At 42.9% G+C, this 23,312-nt stretch overlaps 1 protein-coding gene across 1 annotated transcript in view; it reads right to left on the bottom strand.

The window, feature by feature from the left end:
- The window catches only part of dct (dopachrome tautomerase), a 67,869-nt gene that overhangs the window by 33,880 nt on the left and 10,677 nt on the right, over positions 1–23,312 (bottom strand). The window contains exons 2-5 of the mRNA XM_072259494.1: positions 16,783–17,082; positions 12,883–12,983; positions 7,634–7,800; positions 3,241–3,420 (exon numbers count right to left, since the gene is read on the bottom strand). Of these exons, the coding sequence (XP_072115595.1) occupies positions 3,241–3,420; positions 7,634–7,800; positions 12,883–12,983; positions 16,783–17,082 (748 nt within the window). The remainder of the gene's footprint in view (positions 1–3,240; positions 3,421–7,633; positions 7,801–12,882; positions 12,984–16,782; positions 17,083–23,312) is intronic.

Raw genomic sequence — 23,312 nt, 5'->3', positions numbered from 1 at the left:
TGACCAATTTCAAAGTGACACAAAGTCCAGTTCAATTTAGTTCAGTTCGCAGTAATCGTTGCCGTGGCGATGGACAATGTGGGGGGAAGGAGAGAGAGAACAAGAACGACTGATCATTCAAAACGGCTTCCACACACAGACCTGCGATATTGCTCACAAGCAGCTTTCGGGCGAGTCCTTTGTGATGTCACCTGAGGTCACCGACTGTGACCCCTCCTCCAGATGCGGTCGATCCTATGCAGTGAACACGGCACCCAAGCAAGGGCGGACACACGCCGGGTTCCCGCTGATCGTACTTTTCCACCCTGTGCGTCTATGGCTTGGTTCTGCAACCAGCCTTCCAAACGACTCCCGCCGACTTGCGGGGGGGCGCCGCTTCCAGGGTCTCATTACCTCGTGGTGTCGTGTGTGTCTTGCCTTAGCGAACCTGTCCCTTTTTATCCCCCTGCTGGGGTATCGCCTGTCCATCACACTTCAAACAGTTCAGGGTTCAAAGGGGGAGCTGATCTTGACAATACCCAGACTGATGGCTCCTTCATTAACATCTCCAAATGCTGCTTCATTGTGTTCCTTATCTCTCCCTCCCCTGAGGACAGGTGGCAGACCAACTGCTGATGCCACTGGTGCTATCCCAGGCCAGCAAACATCTTAATTTATGTGTATTCTCGTCACAATTGCTTGTGCAAACATTCAATAGATGCAATTGTCACTTTTGCCCAGTAACTCGTTTTATTGCACATGTTAAATACAGCAAAATATTACACAAGACATGGCAAAAATAAAGACAAACAAATAGGGTAACAGCAAATTTCACTTTTGCCCAGTAACAAGCCTTACTGCATTTAGTTGTAGCTGTCGTCCCTTTCATCGGTAAAGAGACTATGGCAGTAGGAAATGTTTCTGGACAAACGTGCACCAAGTTTTTTGTTTGGCAATTTCCTTTTAAGTTTTTCTAGTCTGTAACTGGACCAACGCGCACCAAGTATACTGTTTCCTCTTCACTTGTTTTCTGTGTGTCCTGCACATGCCCAGTAGGAGGAAATTATCCGGTCTAGTGTGGACGTAGCCTGAGTCAGTTCCATCATGGGCACTAGCCTCTCTACCTTCAAAGGCACTCTCAAAATACAATGCTTCAAAACAGCAGCATCCATCATGAAGGGCCCCCATCACCCAGGACATGTGCTCTTCTCATTGCTACCATCAAAGAAAAGGTATAGGACCCTAAAAGCACACACTCAATGATTCAGGATCAGCTTCTTCTCCACTGCCATCAGATTTCTGAATGGACGTTGAACCCGTGAACACTTATTTATTTTGCTCTCTTTTTGCACTATTTATTTAACTTAAATTTTATATATATTTCTTATTGTCATGTAGAGTTTTTTTCATTATTCTGATTCTGAAGGAATAGTCAATAGACACAATCCCTTATTTTGTTTGTATCACAGTTCTTAACTACCTTTATTATACTTAAATGCTGTCATATAACAACAACAACTTATTAGTAAGACACTTCTGGAGTGATTTTGATTTTTCTTCAATCTCTCTTTCTGTACTTTTTATTATTTGCTTTGCTCCATTTTGGTTTAATTAGTGTCTTTCTTGTTATCTATTTCATTTTGATATGTCTTTTCTTTCTGTCATGTTGTTCCTTACCTCTTTATTTAATGTATTGATCTATTTTTAGTTCCACCTACTGAGTCTGTACCAACCTATTTATACTCATCCAACACCAATTCCATTTTATTCTCCCCACAATGCCAGCAATTTCTTTCCAAGTTCTATAACTCTCCTACACAATAGTATAACCTACAGTGGCCAACTAACCCAGAAACCTACACATTCTTGGGCTTTTGGGAGAAGACAAGTGGACACCCGGTAGGATAGCTACTAGAACTGATGCACACAGTGGATGTTGGAGACCAAATATGGGGACGTCGTGTGGACCAGATACTGGATGCTCAACGGAAGAACACACCTGAGTCGACTGCATCCAACAAGATGGACACATTACAGTCACCAGACTTAACTCTCAGTGGCAATGTGACTGACAGCAATGTGACATCAGAAACCGAGAACGATGCCTTTTGCAAGGCATGTGCCAGACCTGATGCAGCTCCACAGGTCCGGAGGCACAAGAAGAATGTTATCGTTGTCAGGACACCTGCCAAACCTGATTCCACTCCACAGATCCAGAGGCACTATCCTGAAAGTAACAGAGTGCCACCCAAAAGACTGAACCTTTAGAACTGTGAAGTTAGCTATGGACTGTTATTGTGAAAGCATGTTTATTTGGAATATGGGTTTATGAAAGGGAAATTGAATATTTTGTACATATGTAGTTTTATGTTGCATTAATCTAAAGGGGGAGAAATGTATAATGCACGGATCTTTTTTTTTAGAGCACTGACCCCACCCCGCCCTTAGCACTGCATATTGATCTGTTGTCTGCGCATGTGCTGTTGTCTGTTCATGTACACCAGTTAAAGCCATCTCCTGCGTGCTTTTATTTCATTGATATGTAATCGTGCACAGACAAAACAAGCCATACATTTCAATGGAGAACATGCAAACTCCACTCAGACAGCACTGATGTCAGGATTAAACCCAGGTTGTGTGCATTGTGAGACAGCAGCTCATGAGTTGTCCCACTGGTTCCCCAATGCTACATTACATTTTCACTGTCATAAAATACTTGCTTACAATTTAGTCAGGCACAGACTCCAGAAACATACAACTACACGGTCTTTGAGAAGAAATAATACACCAAATTACCACCGAATAGCTCATAATTCCATTGAGCAGGGAAGTCTTTTTCATGTCATGTATGATGATGCAAGATATAGACTAGTGTGTGGATGTGTAAAAAGACACAGGTGGCATGAAACACAGAGTTGCTTTACGTTCTGACTGCTCTGCACGCTGTTACATGGTAGTTAGATTTACATGTACATGCCTTTTCAAGGTTGCATTCAATCATATCTTTCATCCTTCCTGTCATATATGTGCACAGATATTTTATACCTCATTTTTGAATATTAATTTGCACCTGAATAATGAGTGTTACCTGACCCCATTAACATTTAGGAATCATGAAATTAGTTGCCAAGCATTTACCTCATACACTTGAGTTCTTTTCAGTTCTCCCTAAGCGTGTCTGTTGCATGAAGATCTTTCATTAATTACCATAAAACCAATTCATACTAATTCTCAATTCTGAGTCAAGTTTGAATATATTACCTGAAGCTGAAGCTGGAATTCTGGAAATAAGGTGGAGTATCAAACGTTTCAATAGATAAACAACGATGGATATCCTCCACGGTTGGCAGCTGTATGTTGTCCTTTTCCATGAACCCTCTTTTGATTGGACCCTCATTTGTTCCATTGCAAAGGGTGACAAAGCGATTATAATCATCTAAGCTATAAATTTGTATACAAATCACAACAACTGAATATTAGAACTTATAATACTAATAACATCTTACTGCAACCTGGGTTGATGTTGCTGGACCGTAATCCAGTGCCCTGGAGTAATGAAATGAACACATAAGTTTAAATCTCACTGCACCAACTAAGGAATTTAAATTCAATTTTAACATAAATAAGCTTAAACCAAAAATAGCTGGTGGTGATGACCATATATGTATTCATTTGTTACAACAATTGTTTCTGTATTTGCCTCAGTATTCACCATGGAAAAAGACCTTGGCAATTGTGAGGATAACTTACAGTGGACTAAAACACGAGCATATGGACGTTAAGAAAGAGGATGTGCTGGAGCTTTTGAGAAGCATTAAATTAGATAAGTCACTGGGACTGGATGAGATATACCCCAAGCTATTGTGGGAAGCAAGGGAAGAGATTGCTGAGCCTCTTGCGTCATCAATAGGGACGGGAGATGTACTGGATGATTGGAGGGTTGCAAATGTTGTTCCCTTATTCAAGAAAGGGAGTAGGGATAACCCAGGCCATTATAGACCAGTGAGTCTGATTTCAGTGGTGGGCAAGTTGTTGGAGAAGATCCTCAGAGGCAGGATTTATGAGCATTTGGAGAGACATATTCTGATTAGGGATAGTCAGCATGGCTTTGTCAAGGGCAGGTTGTGTCTTATGAGCCTGATTGAATTCTTTGAGGACATAACAAAACACATTGATGAAGGTAGAGCTGTGGGTGTTGTGTATATGGATTCCAGTAAGGCATCTGATAATATTCCCCATGCAAGGCTCCTTCAGAAAGTACGGAGCCACGGGATCTAAGGAGACCTTGCTTTGTGGATACAGAATGCTTCCCTACAGAAGGCAAAGAGTGGTTTAGATGGTCTGTATTCTTCGTGGAGGTCAGTGACCAGTGGTATTCCACAGGGATCTGTTCTGGAACCCTTCCTCTTTGTGATTTTTATAAATAACCTGGATGAAGAAGTAGAAGAATGAGTTAGTAAGTTCTGGAACCCTTCCTCTTTGTGATTTTTATAAATAACCTGGATGAAGAAGTAGAAGAATGAGTTAGTAAGTTTGCTGATGACACAAAGGTTAGGGGTATTGTGGATAATCTGGAGGGTTGTCAGAGGTTGCAGCGGGACATTGATAGAATGCAGAACTGGGCTGAGAAGTGGCAGATAGACTTCAACCCAGATAAGTTTGGTGGTTAATTTTGGTACGTCAAATTTGAAGACAGAATATAATATTAATGGTAAGACATTTGGCAGTGTGGAAGATCTGAGAGATCTTGGAGTCCATGTCGATAGGACACTCAAAGCTGCTGCGCAGGTTGACTCTGTGGTTAAAAAGGTGTATGGTATGTTGGCATTCCTCAACCATGGGATTGAGTTCAAGGGTGTTCTCATAATGTAAGAGCCGTGAGGTAATGTTACAGTTATATAAAACCTTGGTCAGACCCCACTTGGAGTACTGTGTTCTGGTCACCTCACTACAGGAAGGATGTGGATACTATAGAGAGAGTGCAGAGGAGATTTACAAGGATGTTGCCTGGATTAGGGAGCATGCTTTATGAGAATAGGTTGAGTGTACTTGGCCTTTTCTCCTTGGAGCAACGGAGGATGAGAGCTGACCTGATAGAGGTGTATAAGATGATGAGAGACATTGGTCATGTGGATAGTCAGCCGCTTTTTCCCAGGGCTGAAATGGCTAACACGAGGGAGCATATTTTTAAGGTGCTTGGAAATAGCTACCGAGGGGATGTCAGGGGTAAGTTTTTCTACACAGAGAGTGGTGCCAGTGTTGGTGGTGGAAGCAGATACAATAGGGTCTTTTAAGAGCCTCTTAGATAGGTATACGGAGGTTAGAAAAAAGAGGACTATGCGCTAGGGAAATTCTAGGCAGTTTCTAGAGGAGGTTACATCGTCGGCACAACATTGTGGGCCGAAGGGCCTTAATGTGCTGTTGCTTTCAATATTCTATGTTCTAACAACCTATCAACTCAATCACACATTTTAGGAAAGCAGGTCTGCCATTGTTACACAAGTCTGATTGATAAACATTCAGTCCTCAATAATATGGATCATTTATAACTGTGCATTGCAATGGCTAACTAAGGTATTCTGTTACATCAAGATCTAATGCAGCGCAGCAGTACCTTCACCACATGGACTGCAGTGGTTCAAGAATGTGATCCACCAGTTTCCTAGACTCATACTCTAAAGGAAATAATCTTCCATTTTTGATTACTTCATGGGATATTAAAAATGTTACAGTGAAATTCATCTCTTTTGGGGAGATATGCTTGATAGGGCATGGATCAAGGAATATGTATTCCAATAATATGGACTTTCCTACAGTAACATTACAATATTTGCCAATTTACCCTGCAGCAGATATGTTTTGTGCAGCTGTTTTGTTTGTATTATGGGCAACTAAGTGTACAGAAGAAATAGAGCATTGGAAACTGGCCCCTCAGTGTATCCACTTCACAGCAACTATCAAACGCAGATTTTAACGCTGATTTTCATTTTGTGTTTTGTGCTTGTGATCCTTACCTGAACAGTAGGGATAGGCAACAACACTCTGACATGACTGGTGCATCCTCAGACCCCTCTTTTACTCCCTGTATACTCGTGACTACATTGCTAGTTTCTGCTCTAACTCCATTGGTAAGTTTACAGATGATACCCCTGTAGTAGGCCATATCTCAAATTATAAATCAGAGTACAGGAAGGAGATAAAGAACTAAGTGGTATGCAGTCAAGACAACAACTTTTTCTTCAGTGTCAACAAAAGAGTCTTCACTGACTTCAGAAAGTGGGGCGGTACAGTATTGAGGTTGAAAGGGTAGAGCTTTAAGTTCTTAGATGTAAACAATTAGTGCAGATTGGCACTTGGTGGTCAGGATGGACATGGTGAGTTGAAGATACTTTCTCAGTGCATTATGACTCCATGACCCAAGCAGAGAAATAGAAAATGTTGGAAACCCTCAACAGGTCAGAAGCATCTTTGGAAAGAAACAGTTATCATTTAAGGTATGACAATTCAATATGAAACATTAAACCTATTGCATACAAAGCACATATTTGTCTTTCTCCCATTCAGTCCACCTTGGCAATTTGTAGTGCAGTGTGGTGTAGTAGTTAAACAAGGAAAAATGTACTTCCTGCAGCTGATTTAAGTTAAAATGGAGCAACAAACAACCTGCTGGAGGAACTCAGTGGGTGGAGTAGCATCTGTAGGAGGAAAGGAATTGTCAATATTTCAGGTCAAAATGTTGCATCAGGATTTAAATTGGAGAGGTGAGAAAGTCAGCACAAAGAGAATTGGAGTGGTAAGAAGGGAGTCTGAGGTGATCAATGGATGGTTGGAAGAGGGTGGACAGGAAGTGCCAGGTAGGAGCGGACAAAGTTGAAAGAGAGAGCATGTGAGAATGTGAGAAACAATGTGGGAGGAGGGTACTGCTAACATTAAAGGGAGCTGCTAGAGGAGGGAAGCAGGAACAGTGTGAAGACTGATCAGGAGGTGAGAATGGAAACCAGTAGGGGAGAGGCAAATGACATGGGGAGGGGAGGTTTAAGAACGGGTCCTTGACCCGTGTGAGAACTGTGTATGTGTAGTAGGTGGAAATAGTTAAAATGGAGCTTGCTTTGAGCTGGACTTCACAAGTTATGACTACTTAGAAATGAGTCTGTTGGTCATGTGCATCTCCATGCACTAATGCATCAGATGGGCGCCATGGTAATGTAGCAGATAGTGCAATGCTATGACAACTGGGGGTGGTGGAGTTTGGAGTTCAACCTTGGCGTCCTTTGTAAGGAGTCTTTGTACGTCCTGCCCGTGGAATGCATGGGGTTTCGTTGGGTCTTCCTGTTTCCTCCCATAGTCCAAAGACGTACCTGGTTGGCTGATTGGTCATTGTAAATTGTCCTGTGATTAGGTTAGAGTTAAACTGGCGTTGTCGGGGGATTGCTGGGCAGTACGGCTTGAAGGGCTGGAAGTGCCTATTCAGTGCTCTATCTCTAAATAAATAAAATGCATGCGACAGGCAAATGGAAAACTCTGGATTTCCTTTAACTGATACAAATCCTAAGCCCTTGCATCTACAACAGCTTCCCTGATTTCAGGGTCTTCCACTTTGCAAATAGTGTTTAATGCAGTGCTCTCCTGCAATTTGTAGTATTCAATTACCAACCTGTTACATACTATCTCCCATCCTGAGAACCTGGAGCTCCCACTTATTAATGTTGGATCATCAGGATGTTGGGATCCTAACAAAGAATCTGTACACACATCACAGTCATTGGTTCCTGTGGCAAAATTCCAGTATGGAAGTGCAAATGATTCATTTCCTATGAGTTTCTGCAAGAGGAAAAGAAAGTTAGAGATACACACATTGGCACCCATAAATAAGAGATAAAATTTGGGTGGCAGAGTAATGCAATTGCTTCACAGTTCCAATGTGACCCAAGTTTATTCATGACCTCTGTGTAACCAAATGGACCCTCTGATGGGTTTTCCAGTTTCCTTGCACGTGTCTAAGATATGCTGACTGATAGGTTAATTGGTTACTACTATTAAGCCCCCAGTGTAGATGGGTGGGAGAATCAGGGTGAAGTAGATGGGCATGTAATACAATGAAAATGCTGGAGAAACTCAGCAAGCCGGGCAGTGTCTTTGGAAAAGAGTACACACTCAATGTTTCAGGCTGAAATCCTCCAGTAGGGGTCCTGATGAAGAGTGTCAGTCTGAACTCTGAAGAGTACAGTTGACTGTACTCTTTTCCATAAATGTTGCCTGATCTGCTGAGTTCCCCCAGCATTTTGTGTGTTACTTTGAGCTCCAGCATCTGTTGATTTTCTCTTGTGTTTATGTTTTGTAACTCCAAATCAAAAGAAAAACACAGGAGCCTGGGTGATAACTCGTGTACATTTTGTTTTTACTTTAGTGAGGCACACATTTATGACATGGTGGCATAATCACATATGCCATTCATATATGTACAACCTATAATGAATTATTTACACAAAGGTGTTTAATCAAGGAATATATTAACTATATTACTCAAATATTACTGAAATATTAAATACACAACACTCTTTCCTGCTTACCTATAAACTCCAACTCAATATAAAATGCATCTCAACTATATACACTGTTTACTATACAATACAATTATTATATATATATCCACAGCATAGTAAATTTTAAATTGTCCCATTCAGGCTTAAAGACTTTATAGCTAAGGAGGATTTCTTACTTTTATAGGATAGTGTCTTTCCTGACAAGGTGTCGGGTGGTGGGGGGCAGGGTCACTCTGCTTGACAGGTGAGACTCAAGGCTGTCCAACAATGTCAGGTTTTGGACCTTCTCTGTGGTGGTTGTAGGAGTTGACTCTGGGACTGCATAGTCATAGTCATACTTTATTGATCCCAGGGGGAAATTGGTTTTCGTTACAGTTGCACCATAAATAGTAAATAGTAATGGAACGATAAATAGTACTACGTAACTTATGAAATAAGTCCAGGACCAGCCTATCGGCACAGGATGTCTGACCCTCCAAGAGAGGAGTTGTAAAGTTTGATGGCCACTGGCAAGAATGACTTCCTATGATGCTCTTGGAGGAATGAGTCTCTGGCTGAATGTACTCCTGTGCCCACCCAGTACATTATGTAGTGGATGGGAGACATTGACCAAGATGGCATGCAACTTAGACAGCATCCTCTTTTCAGACACCACCGTGAGAGAGTCCAGTTCCATCCCCACGACATCACTGGCCTTACGAATAAGTTTGTTGATCCTGTTGGTGTCTGCTACCCTCAGCCTGCTGCCCCAGCACAGAACAGCAAACATGATAGCACTGGCCACCGCAGGAAGTGGTTCTGACAGCTCTCTCACCTTTCTTTAACAATTGACTCTGCTGTGTAGGAGAGTGGTCCAGTTCTGTCATTAATTTTTCCAAGTATCCACTTTTGACCACCTCTGTAGTCCCTTGCCAGGAATGCCAGAAGTGAAACATCAAACTGTCTTGTATGAGGAGTCCTCAATTTGCCAGTCCTCAATTTTCTGCATACTTCTCCTGAGATTGGATTTGAGGAGATCCAAGCATGAATACAAGGAATGAACCAGGAACAGCCGGTAAGTTGTTGGTTGTGGAGTGTACTGCATTGTGATATACAAGGAGGGAATTGGCGAGCTTCCGATTCAGTGTTAGTATAGTGTGTTCTGTTGACACTGTTGACAGTACATTCTTCAGACTCCAGACAAAACTTTCTGCCAAACCATTTGTAGCTGGGTGATTATGGTACAGATGTAATATGTCTTACTCCACTCATTTTCTGTAATGACTGAAACTATTCCCCTACAAACTGAGGTCCTTTGTCACTGTCTAAGTATTCTGGAACATCAGTCCAAGAGAAGAGACTCCCAACACATCAACAGTGTGCAAGGCTGTGGTGGAGGCTATTGGAAACATCTCTAGCCATTTTATAACTGCATCCACTACTACCAAGAAATTTATGCCCATGAATGGTTTGGCAAAGTCCACATGAATCCTCTCCCAGGACAATGCAGGCCATTTCCAGGGATGGAGAGACATTGCCAACATATCTTCTGGTTATGTTGGCATCCCAGACAATGCATGGCAAGCTGCTTGATCTGCTGATCTGCCTCAGACCACCAGACAAAGCTCCAAGTCATGGCTTTCATTTTGACCATGTCTAGATGACCGGCATGTAGCTCCTTCAACACTTCAGTTCTCAGCTTGGATGGCACAACTATTCTCAATCCCCATATAAGGCAACCCCCTTGCCTTTGGCTTTTGGAAAGCCACCTCACACTGTTTTGTCCATCGCCTTTTCTTCCCAATCTGTAACAATGAGCTCAAGAGATGGAGCACAGTAGCCAGGTTTGGCAGGGACCTGTTCTGGTAATTGACAAATCCTTAGAGGACTGGAACTGTAACACGGCAATTGGTCTTGGAGCATCCACCACTGCTTGAATTTTCTTGACCCACTACTGTAAATCTTGTGCATCAATGGTGTGATCACAGTAAGTGATGCTTGATTTAAGGAATTCATACCCATTGCCTTGTGCTCTGAGTCTGTAAACTTCTAATCTTTTTCTCACTGTCTTGAGATTTTGGAGCTGCTCCTTGTCAACCATACTGGTAACAACAGTGTCACCTGGGTAACACTGAGTGCCTGGGCAGCCTTACAACACCTGGTCCTTAGCTTTAGAACACAGAACAATGGCACAGGAGTAGGCTATTCAGCCCACAATGTTGTGCCGAGCCAGCTAAAATGTAAATCAAAAACTCCCAAAAGATAATTCCTCCTACCTTCACCATTCCCATATCCCTCCATCTTCCTTACATCCATGCGCCTATCCAAACATCTCTTAAAAGCCTCTAATATACTTGTCTCTACCAGCATACCAAGCAGCGCATTCTAGACATCCACAACTTTCTGAGTAAATAACTTTCCCCTCACTTCCCCCTTAAACCTACCCCCTCTTACCTTCAATACATGCCCTCTGGTATTAGATATTTCAACTCTAGGAAACAGATTCTGTTTACTCTATCTATGCCTTTTGTAATCTTGTGAAACTTTGTCAGATCTCCCTTCAGCCTCCGCCGAGTTACAGCATCTCAGCACCACAAGCTGGTGCGGTTGGGTGCGTGTCGTAACAGGATCCTTGTGGCCAACTCCTGACGGTCCTGACGGTCCTGGTTGCTCAGAGTGATGATGGTTGTAGTCATGGATGGGAGCTGGATCCAAGGTATCACTTTCAAGAATCCGGCACCGTTCCTTGAGTCCGGAACCTCCCCAGTCCATGAGGAAATGCCGAACACACCAAACAGGCTACAAAACTAATCCCTGTCTTCTCTCATTGTTAGCCTTCATTTCAGCCTTCTGGGTAGAAGCTAACAAAATCTCCCTTGCTCTAGTCAATTTCTCCCTGCAGCATCAGAAGAGATTTCAGCCGCCGGAACACCAATCTCGGCTTTCTGCTCTGGGAAAAGTGACAGAGAATATCCAAACTGGCATTCGAAAGGGGACGCCCTGTGTTCCAAATACCATGAAGTGTTGTGGGAGACCTCTGCCGAAATCAAATGGTCACTCCACTCATCCAGTCTTTCAGAGGCCAGGCAACTTAGGGTATGATCCATATTTTGGTTCACCCACTCTGTCTGGCCATTGAGTGGCAGGTGAAAAGCTTGCAGTTGCCTTAATCAGTTTGTAAAATGTCTTCCAGAAATGTGATGTGAATTGTGGATCGCAATCTGACACAATGTCCACTGGAAAACCATGGATCCTGAAGACCCGGCAGGACAATTTCATCCCCACCGCAGATAGTAGACTGTCCAAGACAATGAATCTGCAGACCTTCAAAAAACAATCTACAATTACCATGGTAATGGTCTTCAGTCAATGGAGATGTGAGCCCATGGTCTGTCCCAGACAGGCAGAGGGTGAAGGAGCCTTGAGGTTAGATGCTGAGCTCCATGTTCCGAGCGCACACCTCACATGCCTGTACATATTGATGGACCCCCTCCGCCATTTCAGGCAACCAATAATTAACCTAAGGGTCCTGGCAATCCCTGGGAGAGTGGTCATTCTTGATGCATGTCCCCATTGCTGAACCTGAGACTAGATGGGACTAGGAACGAACTGCCGACTCGGAGGGTTCTTCTGAGGAATCTCCCCTTGCCCCTGGGCCTTGCAAACGAGTGTGTCGATTCCCTAACGAATTTCTGCTATCACCTTGGCTTGGTAAGCTGCTCCTCTCATTCAGGTTTGTCAAACCCAAAAATGAAATGGTGGTTACGTGAAATTCAGACTTCTCAAGCTTGATGTAAGGTCCATGATCAAGAAGCCTCTTTAGGATATCTCTGACATGAGCAACATGCTCCTCTATGGACTTCGAGAAAATTAGGATGTCGTCCAAGTAGATGAAGATATACTTATGGGGAGCATCTGGGAGCATGGCATTTATAAAGGCCTGGAAAACTACTGGCGCGTTCACAAGGCCAAAGGTTAACACCAGGTACTCATAGTGCCCTTCTGATGTGTTGAATGCCGTCTGCCACTCGTCTCCTTCCTTTATGCGAACCAGATAGAGGATATCCTGATCTACTTTCAGTACTGGGTTGATAGCGACCATAAAATCTCCACAGATCCTGATAGTCTGTTTGTGCATAGTTTTTTGTAAAATTCTATTGTATTTTTTCCTATAAATCCTTGCAAGAAAATGAATTCTAGGGTTGTATATGGAAACATATATGCACTTCGACAATAAATTTATTGTGAACTTTCAACTTTGAAAATCATACATTGAAAAGATTCACAAACGGAACACCATACTCTAGAGTTAATAAGCCCATTTCTAACCTAAAGCAATTTACCATAAGATTTAAACCAATCCAGATTACAGAATACCAACTTGTAGATCTTTCTCCAGTAACATCAAGTGGTATCGATGCCAAGTAAGAAAAGATGGACCTCGATGAGAAAAATCAATAGCTTTGAATGGTTGGCCGGGTCCTACAAGAATAAAAAATATTGTACAGCATTAAATTTATTAAATGAAAATCTGTGGAAACCATTGAAAAGTTATATAGAACATTAAATAAAACTAACTTAGGATCCTTTGCATAATCAGTGTAATTTTATTGGAATTTTCCAGCAATTTGGAAAACTATTCAATTTTCACAAGAATATTTTGAGGCAAAAAGAAACAGGAAACCTGGATAATGTTTGCTTGAATATGGTTTCTTTCCAACAATGTGCTTTCGGTTTGGAATATAGAGAAAAAACGAGTAAATGGAGTTGTATTGATCAGTCAAGTTTTAAATGAATGGCAGACCTGATTATTCCTGTAGCAAAAAGTAACAAGCTGCTGGAGGAACTCAATGGGTTACACTGTGTCATCTCTCTGGAGATGTAGATTGTTGACACTTCGGCAATGAGAACCTTCAGTAGGACTGAGAGCACAAAGAGGAGTTAGGCAGTAGGTGGAGGTGGGGGTTGTTGGTCAGAAAGATTGACAATCTCCAAATTAGTGAATTCAAATGAATCAAGGACAGTGGAAGCAGACAGACTAATTGTCTTTGTTCTTGCTGCATGCTTGGGGATGGAGGCTGCCATTTTGTGAAGGCACTCCCTTCATTTTGTGAGCTTGACATGCTGGGCTTGATTGATGTATTAAAGAAGACACAATGATACTTCAGGTATTCTGCTGGATTGGAGATTATTTCCAATTAAGAAGTTATTTGTGAGATGTTCTTTGGTTGGCTATAACATGCAGGTTTGTGAATGTTGGGGTTGAAGCCTGCCTGAAGTGAGTTGAGCTCATTGCTGATTGAGAACAAAGAGCCATAAACTATCGACTGTCACTTGATGGGAAGAGGGCAATAAATTGATGCTGGCTTGGAGCAGAGCCAATAACAAGGTGTTAAAAGACAGACATGTGACCTGTGGCCAATGACACTGGAATGCAACATTTGAACTGATAAGGAATGGATATAAAAGTGGATGCTTCATGTGTGCTGGTAGCGGTAACTTCGAAGAATAACTATCGCAAATACAAGCATGAGCAACCCTGCGTGAAACATGTGGTGAGTGAATTGGGACAACGAGGAACGCCTGGCCAGCGTAAACTCCTTTGCCTGGATAATACCTTTGCTATTCTTTGACCATTCAGAAAAGTCAGGGATACTTAGCGGGTGTGTACACAAGGTACTTAGTGTATGAATTCACATACTTGTTAGTTTAAACAACAAAGGTATTTGTCAGTAAATACTGATCTTTCTCTGCCTCACTAATCATCATTATAAGTAGTATTTTTTTTACAACAGGGTCAAGGGTGAGACGGGAGCTGACAATGAAAGGGTAGATCCAGATGTGGAGGGGCTGATTTGCTGTTGGAGCCAGGTGGGAGGGGGGATGGTGGGGTGGAGATAGCAACAGACAACAGATGTCTGCAGATACTGCAAGCTGGTTAGAAACGTGATGAGTAGCGGATCAGGAAAGGACAGTGAGAAGATTGGGGTGGGTAGAGACAATGGCTGATAGGCAAATTGAACTAAGCAGGGAAAGGGAAACAAATGAATGATACTTAGGGTAGGGGAGGATGTGTTTGGAGATTAGGGAGTATGTCAAAGGTCCTGGGTGGATGGGTGGGGGGGGTGTGGGGGGTGCAGGTTATCTAAAATTGGAGAATTCAATGTCCATGCCACTGTGTTGGAGACTATCCAGGCAGAATATAAGGTGCTAATCCCCTAGTGCACGTTCAGCCTCACCTGGGCAGAAGAGGAAGCCAAGGACAGGCAGTCATTTGGGAATGGGAAGGGGACTCAAAATAGCTTGCAACCTGGAGATGTTGTGGAGAGAAACAGTTGTTGAGTCTACCCTTCGGCTCACCAAAGGTCACATTGAAAGCAGCAAGTGTAATAGACAAGGCTGGAGGAGATCTACATGGATCTCTGCTTCACCTGGAAGGGCTGTTTAGGTTCCTGAATGGTGGTGAGGAAGGAGATGTTGGGACGGATGTTGCACATTCTATGGTGCAGGGCAAGTTCCTGGAGGTGGGAGGGATGGACAAAACAAGAAATCACGAATAGAGTGTGGAAAACAGAGAGGAGCAGGGTGTGAATGTTGTGACTGATGGTGAGGTCACGTTGTAGCTGGAGGAAATGACGAAGAATGTTGTGTTGGATGGGAGGAGAAGATGGCAGCGTGCTGCGTGTGCGTAGGTCTCCGGTGAAAAATGATGTCGTATCTGTTAAATAGGGGCCATGGACAATTCTGATTTGATGGAGAATGGACGTGAAAGCACAGAGGAACATCTGGAGAAATTTCTGAAACGCCCGTCCGCTGCTGTCATTACTGTGTGGTCGGGAATCTTTCGGAGGGTAGGCCTCAAAATCCCCGGCCTTGCCTGCTTTTGGCGACCGAGAAGGTGATCGAATCATTCGGCAGAGATGCCGCTCAGTATTCGGTGTCAGAGAGCTGATCAGAGCTCGAAGTTTTCGGATGACTCAGAGTCAGATTGTGGTCGGCATGGCAGGAAGAGTTTTTCTTCCTTCTCCCGTCTGCGTGAGATGTGGGACATTTGTGAAACTTTGAACTTTATTGTGCTCACGGATTTTCTTCATCAAGATGGTATTGTTACACTGTTTGTAACTATATGTATAATTATGTGGTTTTGTCAGTTTTTTCAGTCTTGGTTTGTCCTGTGTTTTGTGATATCACACCGGAGGAAATAATGTATCATTTCTTAATGCATGCATTACTAAATGACAATAAAAGGGGACTACGTGCCTTCATAATCTATATGTCTATATGGATGTGGTAGGCTGATGGGGGGGGGGGAGGAGGAGCCAAAGGAACATTTTGGTTCAGATTCCAACATCTGCAGTCTTTTGAAACCCATTTTGTGCGTGTTGCAAAGATTTCAGCATCTGTTGAATCTCCTGTGATTATGGTTTCCTTAAAATACATCTGACCTGCCACAGGTTTAAAAAAGAGGAAACCACATACAGTATAGTAATCATTGTACGAAGGGTGATTGATAAGTTTGTGGCCTAGGGTAGAAGGAGTCCATTTTAGAAAACCTAGCACATTTATTTTTCAACATAGTCCCCTCCTACATTTACACACTTAGTCCAGCGGTGATGGAGCATACGGATCTTTGACCTCCAGAAAGTGTCCACAGCAGGGGTGATTGATAAGTTTACGGCCTAAGGTAGAAGGAGATGAGTTATACAGCTCTCGTTACATGCACATGTAGTTCAACACTTTGCGTGATTATGCAGAAAGTTTGAAGTTAATAACTCATTCCTTCTACCTTAGGCCACAATCTTATCAATCACCCCTGATGAGTTATTAACTGATAAGCTATTAACTTCAAAATTTCTGCATAATCACTCAAAGAGTTGAACTGCATGTGTATGTAACGAGAGCTGTATAACTCATCTCCTTCTACCTTAGGCCACAAACTTATCAATCACCCCTGCTGTGGACACTTTCTGGAGGTCCAAGATCCGTATGCTCCATCACCACTGGACTAAGTGTGTAAATGTAGGAGAGGACTATGTTGAAAAATAAATGTGCTAGGTTTTCTAAAATTGACTCCTTCTACCTTAGGCCACAAACTTATCAACCACCCCTCGTATATCCATTGTCACATGCGTTGAATGTGCTAGTATGTTACTATAACCCATAAATGAATTACTCATTCAATGTTGCAGCAAGGTTGTTAATTTACCTCAGTATAACATTGGTTATAGAGATACTATCAACAAAATTTTTCTTAAAACAAATATAAAAAGAGTAAACTAACCCAGCAATGTATCCCTTGTAGAGTAATAATGAAGCCACACAAAATAATTGTATATTGTCACATTTGCAATTTGTGGTTGAGTTCCATTAGGCCCCAGTATGCTCAGCCAGTGTTGGGTAGCAATGACATAATCTGGATGGGTTGTGGTTTTTGCTTGATCTAATGCATCCAAAAACTGCTCTCGCTCCGCAGGAGTTAGTGAAAGAATATTTTTTCTTATCACTGGTGGTTTTCTTACATCACAGTTCAAGCCAGTCCATCCAAATTTACATTCACCACAGTTGTATCCGGCATAGTTTCCTATTTAAGTGAAGAGAAATGATGCATCAATTATGGAAAATTGTAGCACAAACAACAGGAATTCTGCAGATGCTGGAAATTCAAGCAACACACATCAAAGTTGCTGGTGAATGCAGCAGGCCAAGCAGCATCTGTAGGAAGAGGTGCAGTCGACGTTTCAGGCCCAGACCCTTCGTCAGGACTAACTGAAGGAAGAGTGAGTAAGGGATTTGAAAGTTGGAGGATCAAATCCCTTACTCACTCTTCCTTCAGTTAGTCCTGACGAAGGGTCTCGGCCTGAAACGTCGACTGCACCTCTTCCTACAGATGCTGCTTGGCCTGCTGCGTTCACCAGCAACTTTGATGTGTGTTGCATGGAAAATTGTAGTTCTCATTGACAACAGCACGTAGCTGTTCAGCTGCTAGAATATAAGCTTTATGGACTTGGGAGTTATTAACCCTGCTCAACAATACTCCACCCATTTCAGACAAGACATTACGTTCATTAAAAACAAAACCAGCAAACACTTGAAATATTTGGCTGGTTAGGCAATAGCTGTGAAAGGAGAGAAAGAGAGTCAATGATATTTCATTAGAACTTGGAAAAAATGGTAACTAGACATGTTTTAGATTGCAGAGAAGAGAAAGCGCTGAACAGAAGAAAAGTGAGTATCTGTATAGGATGGAGACCAAAGGAGACGGCCACGAAGGATAGCTGAAAGTCTTTTTTATTGCAACTCATTCGAATAAAATGGAAACAAGACGAAGGAAAAAGGGAAAAATTGCATAGAAAACACTAGTTTCCTGCAATCTGAAATTAAAACGAATGCAGAAATATCTCATTGTTTAGGCAGCATCAGTGCAGAGAGAAAGAGAGGGGCTGTTGACCTTTGACCATAACTAGCCAATGTGGTTATCCAAAATTGTTGATTCACAGTTAAATCCTGAGAACTATAATGAACTTAGATGGAAGATGAAATACTGTTTTAGAGCTTTGATGGGATAACATGACAGCCAAAGACAGGTAACCAGAATGTATAATGACAGGCATCAGGAAACTCAAAGTCATTCTTGGCCGTCACTTTAAATTCCCCATTTCATTCCCACTTGGATAGTTCCAGCATTTTATTTAATGTTAGATTTTCAGAAACTGCAGAACTTGTATATCATTCTTCTAGCATTGATTCTATTCAACAGTTATATTTAAAATCAGAGAAACGTATACAATATACAATCTGAAATTCTTGTTCTTTGCAGGCATCCCCGAAAACAGAAGAGTGCCCAAAGAATGAGTGACAGTTAAAACATTGGAACTCCAAAGCCCCCCTACCCTCACTCCCACGCACAAGCAGCAGCAAAGCAATGAGCCTCCCCCACCCCCACCCATCCGTAAAAAAGCATCAGCACCCACCAAGCAAGCAATAGCAAAGCCCCCAAGAAAGACCATGATCTGCAGTACAACAAAAACGAATCATTCAGCTGATAATTTGATATGTTGTAAGCTCTCTCTCTCTGTCTCTCTCTCTCCCTAATAAAGGGAAAAAGAGGTATCCCCTTTCACTGTGAGAGTGGAGACGGAACAAAACAACTCACTGATTTATGGTGTTAGAAGCTTGTCACCTCCCTTATTTTCTGAGTTCTGTACCTGAGACTCGACAACAATCTCTCACCTACCAACGAGAAGGAGAGAGGGAGGGAGGCAGGGAGAGAGAGAGAGAGAGAGAGAGAGAGAGTGAGTGTGGGGGGAGAGGGAGAGAGAGCACACGCACAACTCGCCAAGTACAGAGCCTCCAACAGCTGATCCACCATTCCCAATGTACCACTCTCTCCCATGACACTTCAGTCGGTGGCACTGGCATAGAATCAGCCCTTCCACAGGGCTGCAAAACTACTGAACTATTCTCACTCTCCTCTCTGTTTTCCTCCATCCCTTTATACTTCATAGAATTACAAAATAGCTTCAGAACAGGAAGCGGTCATGTCTATTGTGGATACTGGCTATCTAACAGAGAATTCCAATACAACCCACTAGCTCTTTTCCTGCAGCTTTGCTATTTTTTTTCCTCTTCTGTAAAATCAGTCATTTTCTTCTTTAAGGCTGCAATGTAACCTATCTCCACCACATCAACGGGCACTGGATTCTAGATTCCAGTCATCTTTCCTCACACCATTCCCAATTCTCTTCTCCTTTGTTTGATCTGTTCTCAATCCCTCCATCAATGGGCAGTCTCCCACTATCCACTTTGTCCCGCTGCCTCATCATTTTACACACCTCTCAGATCTCTTCTCAGCCATTCTATCTGCTTTAAAATCTTTATCCTACCCATCTACTTACAGTTCGTCTTCCAAGGAAACATTCTTATAAAAGTGTTCCTCTCACATATGTTGTATAATGTTGTGACCTCAAGCAGTGATATTGCCTATTTCCAGCCACCCAGGAAAGAGGCTCCACCAGAGTCAGTGTGGCAGGTGTCCAAGCCGGAGTCAGTGCTGCCCTCCGGTGTTCACTAGGCAGAAGACAAGCTGTATTGTGGTCGACTGCAGATTTCTGCTATTTTTTTGTGTGGCTGTATATTACAGATATCTTATATGTGCCTTGTGCTGTGTATGACTGTTGGTACTGTGTGCAGTGCCTTGGCCTCGGAGCAATGCTGTTTCGTTTGGCTGTATTCATGCATGGTTGTATGATAATTAAACTTGATACTCCAGGTAAGCCTGATCAGTGTTTCATAAGGGTTCAGAACAAGTTCCCTGCTTTTATACTCAATGCCTTTATTGGTAAAGCTGTAATTGTCTATGCCTTATTTTGCACTTTGTCAACATGGCCACTTCAGTGACTTATGAAAAAATAAATGTCTCTTATCCCATGCATCTCTTTTTAGAAGAGCATGTTTGTTCCTCTCCTATCCTCATTCTTACCACCAAAATGCATCACCTCACTTTATTCTGCAGTACAATTCACCTAACTTGCATTGCCCATTCCACAGGCTGTTCTATCCTACAGACTAATACTGATAGAAATGTGACTTGCATCACCAGATAGATTAGCTGTGATTCATAAGCTCTATTGTATGAAATGTATAGGAAACAGGGTAAATCAGGCGCTTGAGGAGTATAAGAAGTGCAAGAAAATACTTAAGAAAGAAATCAGGAGGGCAAAAAGAAGACATGAGGTTGCCTTGGCAGTCAAAGTGAAGGATAATCCAAAGAGCTTTTACAAGTATATTAAGAGCAAAAGGATTGTAAGGGATAAAATTGGTCCTCTTGAAGATCAGAGTGGTCCGCTTTGTGCGGAACCAAAGGAAATGGGGAGATCTTAAATAGGTTTTTTGCGTCTGTATTTACTAAGGAAGCTGGCATGAAATCTATGGAATTGAGGAAATCAAGTAGTGAGACCATGGAAACTGTACAGATTGAAAAGGAGGAGGTGCTTGCTGTCTTGAGGAAAATTAAAGTGGATAAATCCCCGGGACCTGACAGAGTGTTCCCTCGGACCTTGAAGGAGACTAGTGTTGAAATTGCGGGGGCCCTGGCAGAAATATTTAAAATGTCGCTGTCTACGGGTGAAGTGCCGGAGGATTGGAGAGTGGCTCATGTTGTTCCGTTGTTTAAAAAAGGATCGAAAAGTAATCCGGGAAATTATAGGCCGGTGAGTTTAACGTCAGTAGTAGGTAAGTTATTGGAGGGAGTACTAAGAGACAGAATATACAAGCATTTGGATAGACAGGGGCTTATTAGGGAGAGTCAACATGGCTTTGTGCGTGGTAGGTCATGTTTGACCAATCTGTTGGAGTTTTTCGAGGAGGTTACCAGGAAAGTGGATGAAAGAAAGGCAGTGGATATTGTCTACATGGACTTCAGTAAGGCCTTTGACAAGGTCCCGCATGGGAGGTTAGTTAGGAAAATTCAGTCGCTAGGTATACATGGAGAGGTGGTAAATTGGATTAGACATTGGCTCGATGGAAGAAGCCAGAGAGCGGTGGCAGAGAATTGCTTCTCTGAGTGGAGGCCTGTGACTAGTGGTGTGCCACAGGGATCAGTGCTGGGTCCATTGTTATTTGTCATCTATATCAATGATCTGGATGATAATGTGGTAAATTGGATCAGCAAGTTAGCTGATGATACAAAGATTGGAGGTGTAGTAGACAGTGAGGAAGGTTTTCAGAACCTGCAGAGGGCCTTGGACCAGCTGGAAAAATGGGCTGAAAAATGGCAGATGGAGTTTAATACAGACAAGTGTGAGGTATTGCACGTTGGAAGGACAAACCAAGGTAGAACATACAGGGTTAATGGTAAGGCACTGAGGAGTGCAGTGGAACAGAGGGATCTGGGAATACAGATACAAAATTCCCTAAAAGTGTCGTCACAGGTAGATAGGGTCGTAAAGAGAGCTTTTGGTACATTGGCCTTTATTAATCAAAGTATTGAGTATAAGAGCTGGAATGTTATGATGAGGTTGTATAAGGCATTGGTGAGGCCGAATCTGGAGTATTGTGTTCAGTTTTGGTCACCAAATTACAGGAAGGATATAAATAAGGTTGAAAGAGTGCAGAGCAGGTTTACAAGGATGTTGCCGGGACTTGAGAAACTCAATTACAGAGAAAGGTTGAATAGGTTAGGACTTTATTCCCTGGAGCGTAGAAGAATGAGGGGAGATTTGATAGAGGTATATAAAATTATGATGGGTATAGATAGAGTGAATGCAAGCAGGCTTTTTCCACTGAGGCAAGGGGAGAAAAAAACCAGAGGACATGGGTTAAGGGTGAGGGGGCAAAAGTTTAAAGGGAACATTAGGGGGGGCTTCTTCACACAGAGTGGTGGGAGTATGGAATGAGCTGCCAGACGAGGTGGTAAATGTGGGTTCTTTTTTAACATCTAAGAATAAATTGGACAGATACATGGATGGGAGGTGTATGGAGGGATATGGTCCGTGTGCAGGTCAGTGGGACTAGGCAGAAAATGGTTCGGCACAGCCAAGAAGGGCCAAAGGGCCTGTTTCTGTGCTGTAGTTTCTATGGTTTCAATGGTTTCCTGAAGCCACAACAACTCCATTTGTATCATTTAATCTCTCTTGATTTCCAACCAATCATAAATATTTTCATGATTTTCACTATCTATCCCTCCTTGATATTTGAAAAGGAATCAAGCTGAAACATTAATTTACTCTCTCTAGATAGAGTGACAACACAAAAACAACTAAAAGTTTTCCCCAATTAGAAACCAAGGATGAACAGAGAAGTTCGCCTCCTGCTCAAAGCCAGAGATTCAGCCTTCAAGTCTGGAGACCGGAAGGCTTACAGCTCAGCCAGGGCCAACCTGAGGAGGGGAATCCCTCAGGCTGAACACACATACAGCAGAGGATCGAGGAGCATTTCTTGGGCCCCCAGCGCACGTGGCATGGCATACAGATTATTACAGACTTCAAACCACCTAGTACTGTGCCCCCTTCCAGCTCTGCTTCCCTCCCTGATGAGCTCAATTACTTCTACAGTCGCTTGGATCTCCCACCTGGTGAACTGCCTCTCTCACTTTCCACCTGCGATGTTTTCGCCACCCTGAGCAGGGTGAATGTACGGAAGGCAGCTGGTCCAGATGCAATACCTGGCCGTGTGCTCAGAGTCTGTGCAGGGCAGTTGGCCAGGGTCTTCACAGACATTTTCAATCTGTCCCTGGCCCAGGCAGTTGTCCCCACAAGCTTCAAGATCGCCACCATCGTGCCAGTGCTGAAGCATTCCACTGCCACAGGCCTGAATGACTTCTGCCCAGTTGCACTCACCATCACCATTGCAAAGTGCTTTGAGAGACTGGTTCTATCACATCTGAAATCCTGTCTGCCCACTACTCTGGACCCCCATCAATTTGCCTATCACCCCAACAAGTCTACAGAGGACGCCATCTCCACGGCACTTCATTCTGCCCTGACCCACCTGGACAGCCCCAACTCTTATGTCAGAATGCTGTTCATTGACTTTAGTTCAGCATACAATACTGTGATCCCCTCCAAGCTGATCGCCAGACTTCGCCAGCTTGGTATCAGCTCATCCCTCTGCAATTGGACCTTGGACTTTCTGACTAACAGACCCCAATCTGTTAAGTTAGACAACCTCTCATCCTCCATTCTCACCCTGAATACCGGTGTGCCTCGAGGCTGTGTGCTGAGCCCTCTTCTGTACTCCCTTTTCACCTATGACCGTGTTCCTGTACACAGTTCTAACTCCATAATCAAGTTCACAGATGACACCTCGGTGGTT

This window comes from Mobula birostris, chromosome 5 (genome assembly GCF_030028105.1).
Source record: "Mobula birostris isolate sMobBir1 chromosome 5, sMobBir1.hap1, whole genome shotgun sequence".
Lineage (NCBI taxonomy): Eukaryota > Metazoa > Chordata > Chondrichthyes > Myliobatiformes > Myliobatidae > Mobula > Mobula birostris.
The sequence above is the reverse complement of the archived record's forward strand: the minus strand, read 5'-3'. Positions and strand labels throughout refer to the sequence as shown.